At 44.9% G+C, this 12,637-nt stretch overlaps 1 protein-coding gene across 1 annotated transcript in view; it reads right to left on the bottom strand.

The window, feature by feature from the left end:
• Positions 1-12,637, bottom strand: part of LOC149360505 (sodium-coupled monocarboxylate transporter 2-like) — a 169,378-nt gene that overhangs the window by 116,172 nt on the left and 40,569 nt on the right. Inside the window, exons 7-10 of the mRNA XM_089572358.1 lie at positions 8,375-8,504; positions 5,445-5,533; positions 3,523-3,632; positions 2,001-2,068 (exon numbers count right to left, since the gene is read on the bottom strand). Coding sequence (XP_089428484.1) covers positions 2,001-2,068; positions 3,523-3,632; positions 5,445-5,533; positions 8,375-8,504 — 397 coding nt within the window. The remainder of the gene's footprint in view (positions 1-2,000; positions 2,069-3,522; positions 3,633-5,444; positions 5,534-8,374; positions 8,505-12,637) is intronic.

Raw genomic sequence — 12,637 nt, forward strand, 5'->3', positions numbered from 1 at the left:
CATGGAGCGAAAGTGTCCAGCAGAGATTGCGGGTTTTCACCACAGAAGGGTCCGGTAGAGCTCTGAGATAAGTAAAACCAAAAGGCATCGGCCTTAACAAGAACATTCTCGATAACGGTGCCAGCCAGGTCTAAAAATAAGGTTCACTGCAAAATATCTAACAACGTGTCAATTTTAAACCCTGCTATGAATATAAAGTTCATGCTACATGCCTAATATTTTAGAGCGCTAGCCTCAAAACTTCCACTCAGCCGCTTAGCCGTTGTCTGTGCGGTACCTCTGTATGGGTAGTTTATGGTGACGTCACAAGGCCACATGACCTAGCTGGCTCACCTGCCACCTACGTTGCTTCTCTGAGAATTTTAGTGCAGTAGTACTGGATAACGCCCCTCGCCTATTTTGACGTTGTCTGTCCGGTCCTTGTGTGACCTTGAAGAGCTGAGTTGCACGTGGGCCACTAAGGTCACGTGATCTTGTGAACGTCATCAAAAATCGCCCATCCGATTGTAAGCAAACTGCAGACCGTGGCAGGAGGCCATTCAAATAATGATTATTGGCGACAGGTTCGTCGGGAAGAGCAACCTGAGTCTCAAGCCCCACCGGTGGCAACTCCTGCCATCGCAGGGCAGTGGCGCATCGCTTAACCGCTGCACCACTGCACCTGGAGGGGTACGAGGACTCCCAGGGATCTATGAATGCGAAGTAGAGATTGACCAATCAGAGAATGGAAATCGAAATGCTAGCGTACCTAATTCTCGTCTGGCCTAACCGCGCTGAATCGTCCGTCATTTTTGTAGCGAGAGCTACATTACGCGCAAGTCTCGCCGTTTCGCCGTGGCACCAGTTTCACCGTGGCCGCACCGTGACCTTGAGTCGTTGCCTAGCAACGCCATCTGGCGTGACGTCACAGGAGGAGCCGGTGCCGCGGCGTGCCGGCGAAACCGAGTTGTAACAGCTGTGCGCATGCGCCATAGGAGGAGGGGGTTGGTGCGGCTGTATATACTTAGAAGGCGGCTCAGATGAGCCGTCGGCAGATATGGATAGTGAGTCGGAAAGACTGAAAGAATCCAGGCTTCAACTGCGAGACGAAGAACCGGAAATAAAATAAATGCGTCACACTTTGCTGCATAACAAATGTCTCGTCTTTAATGTAGCCGCAATTAGACGCAACGGGGGATAACAAACAAAGCTAAACTTTGGACGTAGCCGGAGGGAAATCAAGCTAAACGACAAGGTGCAACCAAGTTTAACCGTTCTCTCGCCACATATTTCCTGGACTAGCAGAGCTAAGTTCCTGCCATTTTTTTTTTCAACTAAATTAGGAAGTGGCAATTTAAATACTATTACTATATTATTATTAGACTAGCCAAAAACGTGGGCTGCGATCAGAAGCCATAGACACATCTTCTGTCCGCATAATGTTAACTATTTCAGCAATGCATTCAAAAGCCTGCAGTCAGATTTTTTTAGTGAAATTAACACGAACATAATACCAGGGGTAGCTTATGAAATTGTTCCTTTAAATTTTGAAGACGCTGGCTGCAGCAATTTACAAATAATGAATGTAACCAGTTTCATCCTCGGCGTTAAGCTGCTTCTTTGCTCCATTGGCTTAAGCTAGTGTTGTCAAATAATGCGCTTTCAGCAGAAAGGTTCTTCGCGAGTTTAATGTGAAATGGACAGACTGAATACTTCTACAGAAGAAGTGTTAAGGACTACGCAGCTGTATTTCTTTAAGTTTGGAAGGACTTTATGGTTCAGTTTTTTTCTGAACCAAAATACTGCCTTTAAATTAATCGTAGAAGACAGTAATTATTTGTCATATTCCCTCCCTTTCACATGTCATGCGTCTGTAGTCTTGAATGCCCATCCACACGTGTAAGGTCAGAAGTGCAACTGTAGCTCGTCTCAAAGTGTGACCTTTCCTAAATATAAATTCCTGCTCGCCAACAACGCGCACCACCTGGTGTTAATATACTGTAATCGGCCATCGTACTCACCCTGGTTAAGGATCCCAAATATACGCATACTGTACTGTAAATGGTCATTACAATGCCCAGGCCTAGGGCTGCAAGGATGAGGGAAGAAAAGTACAGAAAATTCAGTGTCAGCGATATATTACGAATTAAATAACTCTCAGCGTAAAGAAATTTGGGACACATGGTATTTTGATAACTAATTCGTGTTTCGATGTGTTTTCTGTCCCTGAAACGAAAGCTGCGCCGTTTCTGGAGGCTGGCAGCCGGGAATCTGGCGAGAACACAGCGCGTGTGTGAGTAACAGTATTTTTGAGATGTCATATATTGATTGTTTTTCGAATAAACGGCAGTTTAACAGTGGCGTCTGTCCTGTGTATTTGTGTTCTTTGTCTCGTGTGTTCACTAAGCGCTAGCAAAAATGATTTCAAACGCTTTCCAACTAGCCCAAGTTTCCGCCTTAATATCTGCCAATTCATTTTCTTCTCGCGAAACAGTGTCACGGATGCGGAAAACGCCACTTACACAGGAAGCGAGAAGGCACAACGATGACTTGCTAAGCAAAGATGCCTCTATCGCTGAAATTTAGCCTTTTCTTTTTCGCCACTCGATTCGATTTTTCCGGTGTTTGGGCACTTCTGGCACATTTCTTACATTCCCTTTAATGAGCACTGCAATCAGTTTGTGCTCTCTGGTATAAAGATGCACCGCAAAGCTCAAAATCAACTTCTGTCACATGAATGAATATGCGAAGTCCAAAAGCCTGTCTTTTTTCTGATACAAGTTGATTGGTGGGGCAATTACTCAATTACAAAAACGCCTCGGCAAGCTCACATGCCACCTGGTCACGGCTTCTCCTCAAAAGTTTTCTTTTTGCCAGCAAAGGCAAGCACGGCTTATTTCGTGTGGCATCCGGGCATGCGCCGCATTGCAGGGGTAAATTTAAGCCAATTTTTACTTCAGCGCAAGCTGGAGTTCTCTTAATCGGCCATTTAAAAATCGGCCCGTGTGACTGATGTATACCCTCCCACAGGTTACGGGGACTTCGTACAAAACGCTCATCGGGCGCCTGACGAAAGGAGTGGCATGACGCTCCACACAATCCGCAACATTCTTCCCTTCGGACATGATCCGGGGACACAATGAGGCCAACTTGCACGGGGTAGTAGAAAACACAACCGGCACACTGTAGCAACACGCCGCATTCTTCAAATTGTGGAAAAACCTGCATAAACATAGGGTAGCACTGCTGGCCTCTTCTCTTTACAACGGTCACTACTCCGGCATGTCTTAGCCTTTGCAAGACCTTGTTTGCATGTTCGCAGTATACTTGTTGATCATGATTGACGGATTCGCCCAACAACGCACTGCCTTTAATACGAACGCCCCGTGTGGCCTTCCATTGCTTTCAGCTTCTCACTTTATAAAATAAACTTTTCGCAATCGTGGAGAGTCGCATTATGGTGGCAGGGGCATTAAAGAGGAACAGGTTGTCTTTTACACCGCCCCTAATGACATCTTGGGACATGCGAACAACTACACTTACCTGTGACACGCGTGATCAACGACATATGCTGCTCTGCTTTCTTGTGCCGATGCGAGATCACGTCCACATACAGGATGGCAGCCTGAGAGTTGATAGCTGACGATATTGTGCTGAAAAAAAAAATTTAAGGCTCTAAAGTGACTGTAATTATTCTTGTAACGTTCTAAATTAGTGAAAAATTTGTTTAAGAAATTACAAGGTAGCATACATATAACGCAGAGGTGACTAAGTACTGTCGGCATTAATTATGAGCACAATAAATGCAAAGCACTTCGTACGGGAGGCAACTGCCACAAACACTCTCGCTGTTCTGAGATCAGCAGACGGGAATCAAGGACATCAATACACGAAGTGCATTATGCGGACACAGGCGGGTGCCTTTCGCGAAACTCGAGACATTGTTTCTCTAGACCCGCTCACACGCAACTGGGAAGATTTTCCCCAAGATGTGGTGCCAACACGTGATCTGAGAAGACCGCGCAAGGGCGGTGTTTTAGTGTTATGTAACATTTTTTTAGAAATGTAGCAGACACCCAAAATCAGGGGGATAAATCTTGCGCACTTGTATCTCCTCCTTGCAAGATTTTCGTACTAAAAAATTATGTTCCAAATTATCAATCGTACTTGTCCTTGAAAGATTTTCGTATTAACGAATTATGTTCCAAACTAACAATTGTTTCAATTTCGTAAAACTGGTTTAGATTTTTATAGTGTCTCGCGGTAATCTCTGCGGCCGTCCAGGCAACAAAGAGACAGAGGCGGAAAATTACTAAAAACACGAATGCCTGTGCACATTCGGCACCAATAATTTCAGCTCAATGAATGTCGATATGAAATGCAGAATGGGCCAACGACTCTCTGCTCCAGTGCGTGTAAGTGGTAGCCATTTCAATACATGTGGTGTAGAGTGCACACTCTTTTCTCCTTCATCTTTCTATACCCTCATCTCTAACCCCCATGCAGTATAGCAAAACCGGTTTATTCTTCCGGTTAAGCTCCCTGCCTTTCCTTTTCCTGCTCCTCCTCCTCCTCTGTTTATCTCCTCACAAATGTCGCTAGCTATTCACGGAGTTCGAGTAAAAATTCCTGCACTTCGTTGGGTTAAAAAATTGTAGCCAGAAATGAACCTATCGTAGAAGTGGCAAGTTCTACTGTGTAGAAGCGACTAATCTGGCGCTTATATTTCTACATGCAAGCTTCTATAATGCTTAAAAAAACGTGTTGAGAACAAAGGTTTAAACGCCATCTCCTGAAAAATAAAACAAAGATGCTGCCGGTGTGGGCGTCCGACATTTCTAAGAACTATATAGCGGTTCCTATTCAACCCACGGCACTGTGTAGTATACGATTACACACAAATGCACACTCATTTATTAAAGTGGGCGTTTTAATCATTAAATAAGACCAGTGCAGATCAAGGTGCAGCTACAAGCTTCAGAAGCCCGAGTTTATTCTTGACTCTTCCTGTCTCCTAACCTCTCCTTGGAAAAGTCAGCTTGAGCCTCGAAAGTTACATATTTTTTCACCTCGGAGAAATAAAAGTTATGACTATAGTAAAAATCGCAAATCACCTCTATGAGGGGCAGCATACCAATGGCTGGGGTCCCAAGTTTCTCACTGTGAATTTTCATTGGGTTTCTTTTCACACAAATAACTTATCTTTTAAGCTCACTATATCAGCGCTCACTGAGCCCGGTTTATTTGTAGTCAAAGCGGCAGATAATGCAACTGAAGTGAAAAGTATTCGTTTTAATAGGACAATGACATCACGCTTGAAGTAATACTTTCGTTGCCTGTTACTCTGGTGGAGTAAATTAGTCCTGACTGCAAGGCAAAAAGCCAATGCAGCGTAGCCGACGGCTCTCTACTCCAGTGCGTGTAAGTGGTCGCCACTTGAATACATGTGGTATTCGTGCACTCACCTTGTCGCAGCGCTTACTACACCAGCCATGAACAGGCCGATGAATCCTGGTATTTTTACGAGGTTGTTGTTGATGTAATATGGCAGGATCTGAAAAGCAATGTCAAAACAAAAGTCTAAAACCAAGACCTGAAAACGCTCGAATAACCAACTATAGACTTTGCGACACCAACACAGTGAAGAATACTAGCAACAAATATGGAAACCCCGAAAAGGTTCTCAATACCTACAGAAAACCAAGAATGTAAGGCCCCCCCTTACAAAAATTTTACGGCATTCTATAGACTGTCCATAGACTTCTGTCTGTAAAGTCTATAGACTTTCTATAAGCAAATCCTAGAGAACACTCTATAGGCAATACAAATTCTATAGACAGTCTATAGACAACCTATATATTTATGGCCATACGCTTTTAGTAGAATTTTTTCAATACAAAGCCTAAAGACAAAGAATAGATAAAAAGAAGTAATTACAGGAAGGCAACAGAGGCAATATGTCCTCTATAGACTGTCTATAAGGCATTTTTATAAGGGCGCTGGCAGGTGCACGTACAACAGAAAATATGAAATGGACATAATGGGACTCCAAAGAAGTATTTGGCATTTTCCGTTATGCCCCGGGCAACACAGAGTAGTGTGAAATTCAAGAGCCACAGGCCAACAAAGCGCCCATCCCCGCAACTCCCCGAAAGTAGTCGAAATGTTATACTGCTCGGATCCCGGATAAACTTGCAACTCGATTCCCTGTTCGCGCGGAATTTCTATTATGGGATTACTTCTGCCCACAGGCTTCGAAGCTTACCACAAATATTCATGAGAAAAGCTAGATAGCTTTCCTGATTGTTGGATAACAATTAACTTCGCTGAAATATGTTCAGCATTTAAGAAATTTATTTCATTTCCAAAGCCTTCATGTCTCGCAGAGAATCATATAGGGGTAGAGTACACAGAAGAGAGCGAAATTATGTAATTCAAGCGAAGAAGCGCTTTTTCAAGGAAAAGTGAAAAGGTAAATGGAAACAAATACCTCAGTAGAATCCCGGAAAAACGCGAACAAGAGAAAATTTAGGAAAAGTACAAATATTCAAAAAGAAGTGCCGCATAAATAAAAAATTACATAGCACTAAAAAACCGTGAAAAAAAGAAAATTTCAGTAGTAAGCGCAAATACTGAAAAAATTGCTGTCGGTTTAGCATTGCTAAGCGCAAAGTACAGGGGAAAAGCAGAGTTTTTTGCAGGTGGACACCACGGCCGCGCAGTACCTGACAGCGCGATTAAGATGTCCACTGACCCAGGGTGCCAGTTTATGCGCGTCTTCAACTTTTTCATTGTTCAATGCCAGTTTACTCAATGTACGCCAATGGCATATACTCCAGTGCCGCGTTTCTGCAATAAACTTGTCAACACCAACACGTATTGCTCTAGTGCTATGTTTCTGCCGCAGTGTTGTCCAAGCCAATGCACGCAACAGACATCTCTCTTTCACTACCGCCACGTAGCCCATAAAGCTAATATTAGTTTGATAGCAGTATTATTTGATGAAGAAGATGACGTGCAATGCACAGCGCAAGAGTGTTTTTCAGTTTAACACGAGGCGTGTTCGGCTGTGGCGATGCTCTCGAGCAGTTGCCAGCGAAGGGGATCTGTTCGCGCCCACTCGGGCGCGAATCCCAGTCGAGGATATTTATTTGTTTTATTTATTTATTTCACTTGGCACGAGCCCACAAACACGGCTAGGGATTTACCGATTAGAATGTTTGGTTACAAGTTGGACAGGTAAGACGAAGGGAGAGTGGGAGGTACCAGGTGGGAAAGAATGGGCGGGGTACGACGTGTCCCACTGTGACCGCCGGATTGGATCGGGAGTGTAGAGCGGGCGTCCAGCGTGTCACACGATGATTGAGAATTGGATCACGCCACCCAGTCGCACTGTCCGGACCCGTCAGAGGCAGCGGCTGCTCCGAACTCAAGGAGCAGTAATACTAACGCATACTCCGCTCCATCATTCGCATTGATCGTCTATCATTTTATTTCTTAATGGTGGTGCGCAGTGCCTAAGGTTCGGTTTATGGTTTATAGGGGTTTAACGTCCCAAAGGGACTCAAGCAATGTGGTACGCCGTATTGAAGGGCTCCGGAAATTTCGACCGCCTGGGGTTCTTTACACACGGGCCTCTAGAATTTCTCCTCCGTCGATATTCGGCAACCGCGACCGGTCGAATTTCGATGGAGGAGAAACTCTAAGGCATGACATTAGTTTACATGTTCCCGGTGTGCTTTATAAAATCCATAACGGCGTTGTTTTTCCCCTGTAGATTTTTTTGTTTCAGTTTGGATTTCCGCGGGTGATGACGTAGAAAAATAATACTCAGAACCACCTCGCCACGTACGCTCACACACCAATCAAGCGTTCATCAGGACGTTAAACATCATACCATTACTTCCCTAATGCGGTTGATGGCGTCGTATATGAGGTCATTAAAGCAATCTTGATTCGGAACTTCGTACTCTATTATTGTGAGAGCAGCCGTTTTCTTTGTAAAGGCTCTGTCATGTCGCCCTAGCTAGCAATGCAAGCTACTGGTCGAGCCGAGCCATTCAAGCCGGCGAGGCTGGAATGGCCTGAGCTTAGTTATGCACGAAGCGTAAATTAATAGGTGCGACTTCCAACAGGATCACCCGTGTTATTTGCCTGTTATGGATTTTTTTCCACAGCCGAAATATCTGAAGGTGTCTGATAAAAATTTTCAACAGTGTATGAGAAAATCCCAAAATCACTTCGGTGGTATCTCAAAAGCAAGCCTGGTTCCATTTTTCGATGAGCAGAGCTCTGCCCACGGAGAATCACCTAGATGCAGAGAATTTCTCAGTGTTTTTAACGTACGACAGGGTCAGCACTGCATTTTCCAAAACGTGAGAATAAGCAGTCTCACTTGGTCAAGACTGGTGATCGCACCTGACAGGCCGGGGTCGCATCCGCGGTACCAGATAGTCAGTGACACGCCCACCATGAGGCCTATGGTGTAGACCACGAGAAGAAGGAATGTGCCTGTCACAACGGTCCTGCATAAAATAGCGGCAGCTATTGAAGAAGTAATAAGCATACTCACGTTCGATAGTGGTTAATTTCAATGGCTCAAGTGCAGCTTTGACCGAGGAGCTCCATGGTACAAGGTACTTTTCTTTATACAAGGTCAGGTTAAAGACCAATTTTAGAGCGCAGCTCTTTGGCGTCCGTTCCTGGGTTTCGCGTCGTCGTCGGCGTCGGCGTTGTCGTCGGCGTCGGCCTCGTAACCAGCTCCGCCCCCCTTTCATCCGCAGCTGGGGTTGACTCACTATCGGCGTCAGCGGCATCAGTCAGTCGCTGCTATCTCTTCCCTCCTCCCTTTATCGTGTTGTCCGCTTGCTGCGCGCGCTTCTGCCCCCATCGTTTGCCGCTGGGTGTACACGCCGCCCCCCTCCCCCTCTTCCTGCGAGTGTCCGGTTGTCAAAGCGCCGGCTCGAACTTAATTCCTTTCTTCGCTCCTCCTCCAATGCAACCCCTGTACGGTGGCAATCAGAGAGCCAGATCGGTGGCGGCGGATCTGTATATGTGCACCGCCCGAGCCGAAATTGCCGCTGCCGTTCGCCACTGCGAAATTATCTGCCAGTTCTTTCTGAGCCATGAGCGAGACGACCGATGGAAGTCCTCCGTCTGCTAAAAAAAAAATTCTGTGATAGCGCATACATGTGTTGCTCGATTTCTTTGCCTCAATCTATCGAAAAGGTGAAACAGCTTATTTGCTGCGCTCAAATTTCGCATTAGGAAGTAACGTAATCGTCGGTAATTTTTTCTAGGATCGCACCCCACAGAAGTCGGGCACCAGGCCAAGGAAGAGGTTGTGCTAACCGTATCGCCGGTGGGTACCCGGTGGCCGTGGGGATCGAACCCTGCACCTCTCGCATGCGAGGCTGATGCTCAAGCATCTAGGCCACCGCCTAGGTGCCTACTCACATTTATTTCAAATCAAATCAGTTTATTCGGACATCAGCATAATTACACGGAACATGCCCACGGTATTAGGCAAGAGGAAGAAGCTAACAGCACACTTCTTGACGAGGCCTCACCCCGGGTAACACATCAGTGACAGAAGGGTGAACAAATTCATTTCAAAACAAAATTCAACAACAACAAAGAACAAAAGAAAACAACATTCTTCTGTTCATTTTTGAGCATAGTGGGAAACTAATCAGGACACAAGGCATTATAAAAAAAGGAAAAACCATCAGTATTGCTACAACTTGCCGCACACACACAAAAAAAAAGTTAACAGTAACGAGGCTATGGCTACAACCACTACATATCACATGCATGCGAAATAACATCACCTTCTTTTTATATTTAAAAATAATTTTGCTGGTTACAGCGTCATCAATTATTGAGGGGTACTCAGTGCATATTGTGGCAATTCGGTTGTGTGTGTTGGGGGCCGTAGTTACTCTGAGCGTGAGTGGGAGCGCGAGAGGTAACTCGTAGACTGTAGCTTTTATTTCTGTTCGCGAATGTGTTTCTGAAAGATAACGTGCCCTGTTTAATTTTAGGGTAAATAGGGTCTGTTCTGAAAGTAGTAGGAGTGTTTTTTTCTTGGGCAAACGGGCGGACGAGAGGCAATCTGCGCGTGCCGGATCGTTGAAGGGGGATATTGGGAATGCTGGGGAAAATCGGCAGTCGGCTCTCGGCCGTTGAAGAGAGCAGGTCGCTTGTACTGTGAACCCCAGTCGAAACGTCTCGTCACGCAGAATTATAGAGCGTTTTCTGGATCAGCGATACGTGATCAAATTTTGTGTAAATCTTGGTAAAACGGGCAAAGAAACTCACGACATGATTAAGGAGGCCTATGGTGACGCTGCCATGGATAGATCAGGTGTTTTTTGAGTGGCACAAGCTGTTCCGAGAAGGTCAGGAAAGAGTGGAAGAAGACGACCGCTCCGGACGCCCTTCGACCAGCAAGACCAACGAAAATGTGTAGCGAGTGAAACATTTACTGAACAGTGATTGTAGGATGAGTATAAGAATGATTGCTGATGACTTGAGCATTCCTGAAACCCAAATTTTTGAGATCGTGACAGAAAACTTAGCCATGAGGAAAGTGTGCGCGAAGTTGGTGCCGGGAGTGTTGTCAGAGGAGGGAAAGGCCAACCGGAAAGCGATCTGCGAGGATCTTCTTCATCAGGTGAATGAGGACTCCGATATTTTGCCGAGCACTAGGCGGCAACGCTGCCTCAGGCCCCCTACAGCCCCCACTTGGCCCCGCCAGACTTTTTTCTATTCCCGACAATAAAATCGACGCTCAAGAGGGAACATCACGGATCAGTAGAGACAGTTCCAACAGGCCGTGACGAGGGAGCTAAACAGCATTCCGGTCCAGGCGTCCATGAAGGCGTACGAAAACTGGAAAACTCATTGGCAGCAGCATGTAGGTGCGGAAGGGTGCTACTTTGAAAAATTCTAATCGTTGTACTACTCTCTTGAATAAATTTTATTTTAAAAAATGAGTCCTACTACTTTAGAACACACGCTGTATGAACGGCTACAGAAAGCTTGTGCCACAGTTGGAATCGAGGAACATGAAATGCCTGAAATAAGCAGTCATCATTGGAAGAATTAGGACAACCTCGCAAAGCTCCCTTTTTTAATGAAAATAGTCTGGCTGGATCAGTTTTGTTCCATGTGCCCCAGATTAACTTTCAATATATCTGTTGTCAATGGATTACGGCAAAATACAGTTGTCGTTTTTGTTTGGTCTGCGCGGGCAACAGGTACCTATACGATGGATAACACCAATAGATCGAGCTACATGTCAGCGGACGTGATTTACATGATGACGTCATCCTAGGTCACTAAAACAAATAAGCCCAACAATTTACAGTAGTTTACGGATACAGTCGGGGTATTGCTGAACTGAAGTTGGATGAGATAATCTATAGGTTTACTTTTAAAACGGAAAAGCATAAACTTTGTGTTCTTAATATTCAATTCCAGTTTGTTTACCGCAAGCCACCGCATCAGTTCTGTAGCCAGGAGTTCGAACGACGCTCGAGTTCGCGATCAGTACCAAAAAAGAAAACGTTCGAGTCATCTGCGCATAAAACAATTTATAATAAGGTGAAATGTTTACTATGTCATTTCTATATAGTGTAAATTGAAGGGGCCCCAGTATAGATTATTGAGGAACGCCAAATTTTATTATTTCTTTCTCAGATACGGCACCATTTAGTCGCGTGTACTGAGTGCGATTTGACAAGTAGCTTTGAAGTAATCTGGGAGGTGTTTCGCGGATACCATACATGTCAAATTTCTAAAGTAGAATGTCGTGCTTGATTGAATCGAAGGCTTTCCCTTACAAAAATGAGCGTTGAGTTTCTGGTGTCATGTTCATGTATTCCTTATGACACATTAGAAAGTCACCACGACGTCAGGTATTCATGTATTTCGACAATAAAAACTCAACAGAGACTCTTTGGCGTTAAAACAGATGATTTTCTTACGTCATTGGCTATCAGCCACTCAAGTGACTTTGCTCGTCGTTAACCCCCATCCAGAAATATAGGACGACATATTCAGATGTTATTTCACACGAATTTCTCATGCCATTGCCTTTGTGGTACGCACAAAGGCATGCATGAAATAATTGCCACAAGCGCCGGAGTTACTTGGGGTGGAGGGGGGCTACAATTTACGCTTTCATGACAGTGTCGGCAGTCTGGAAAGAGAGAGGTTGTTTACTGACCAGTGAAGATTTTCTTGAAAAAAAAAAAACATTATGCCTCTCGACAGCTAACTATTGAAATATTACACGGAAATTTTGATTTTTTTTGTTCTTTAGTGTCCAGATTAGTGGTCGTTATATCTGATCGTTATTCAAAGCGATGAACGTATCGCGCGGTAACGTTTATATGAGTGACCAAAAAACGCGCTACCAGCAAGAGTGAAAGGAAGAAATTTTTTTTTTCTGCAAAGTGTAAAATATAGGCTCGAAGACACTGACGCAGCAACGAACAACGTAATATCAAAGGCTCGCTCAGTCGCAGGCTCCATATAGTGCGTCACGTTGCAAGCGTAAGCGCGCGCTGTTTTCAATATAACTCCGAACAGTGCAGAAAGGAACGCAACAAGAAAAAAACCCGTGACAAGCATGCGATGTACCAGTGTACAA

This window comes from Amblyomma mixtum, chromosome 2 (assembly GCF_055824585.1).
Source record: "Amblyomma mixtum isolate Tamu chromosome 2, ASM5582458v1, whole genome shotgun sequence".
Lineage (NCBI taxonomy): Eukaryota > Metazoa > Arthropoda > Arachnida > Ixodida > Ixodidae > Amblyomma > Amblyomma mixtum.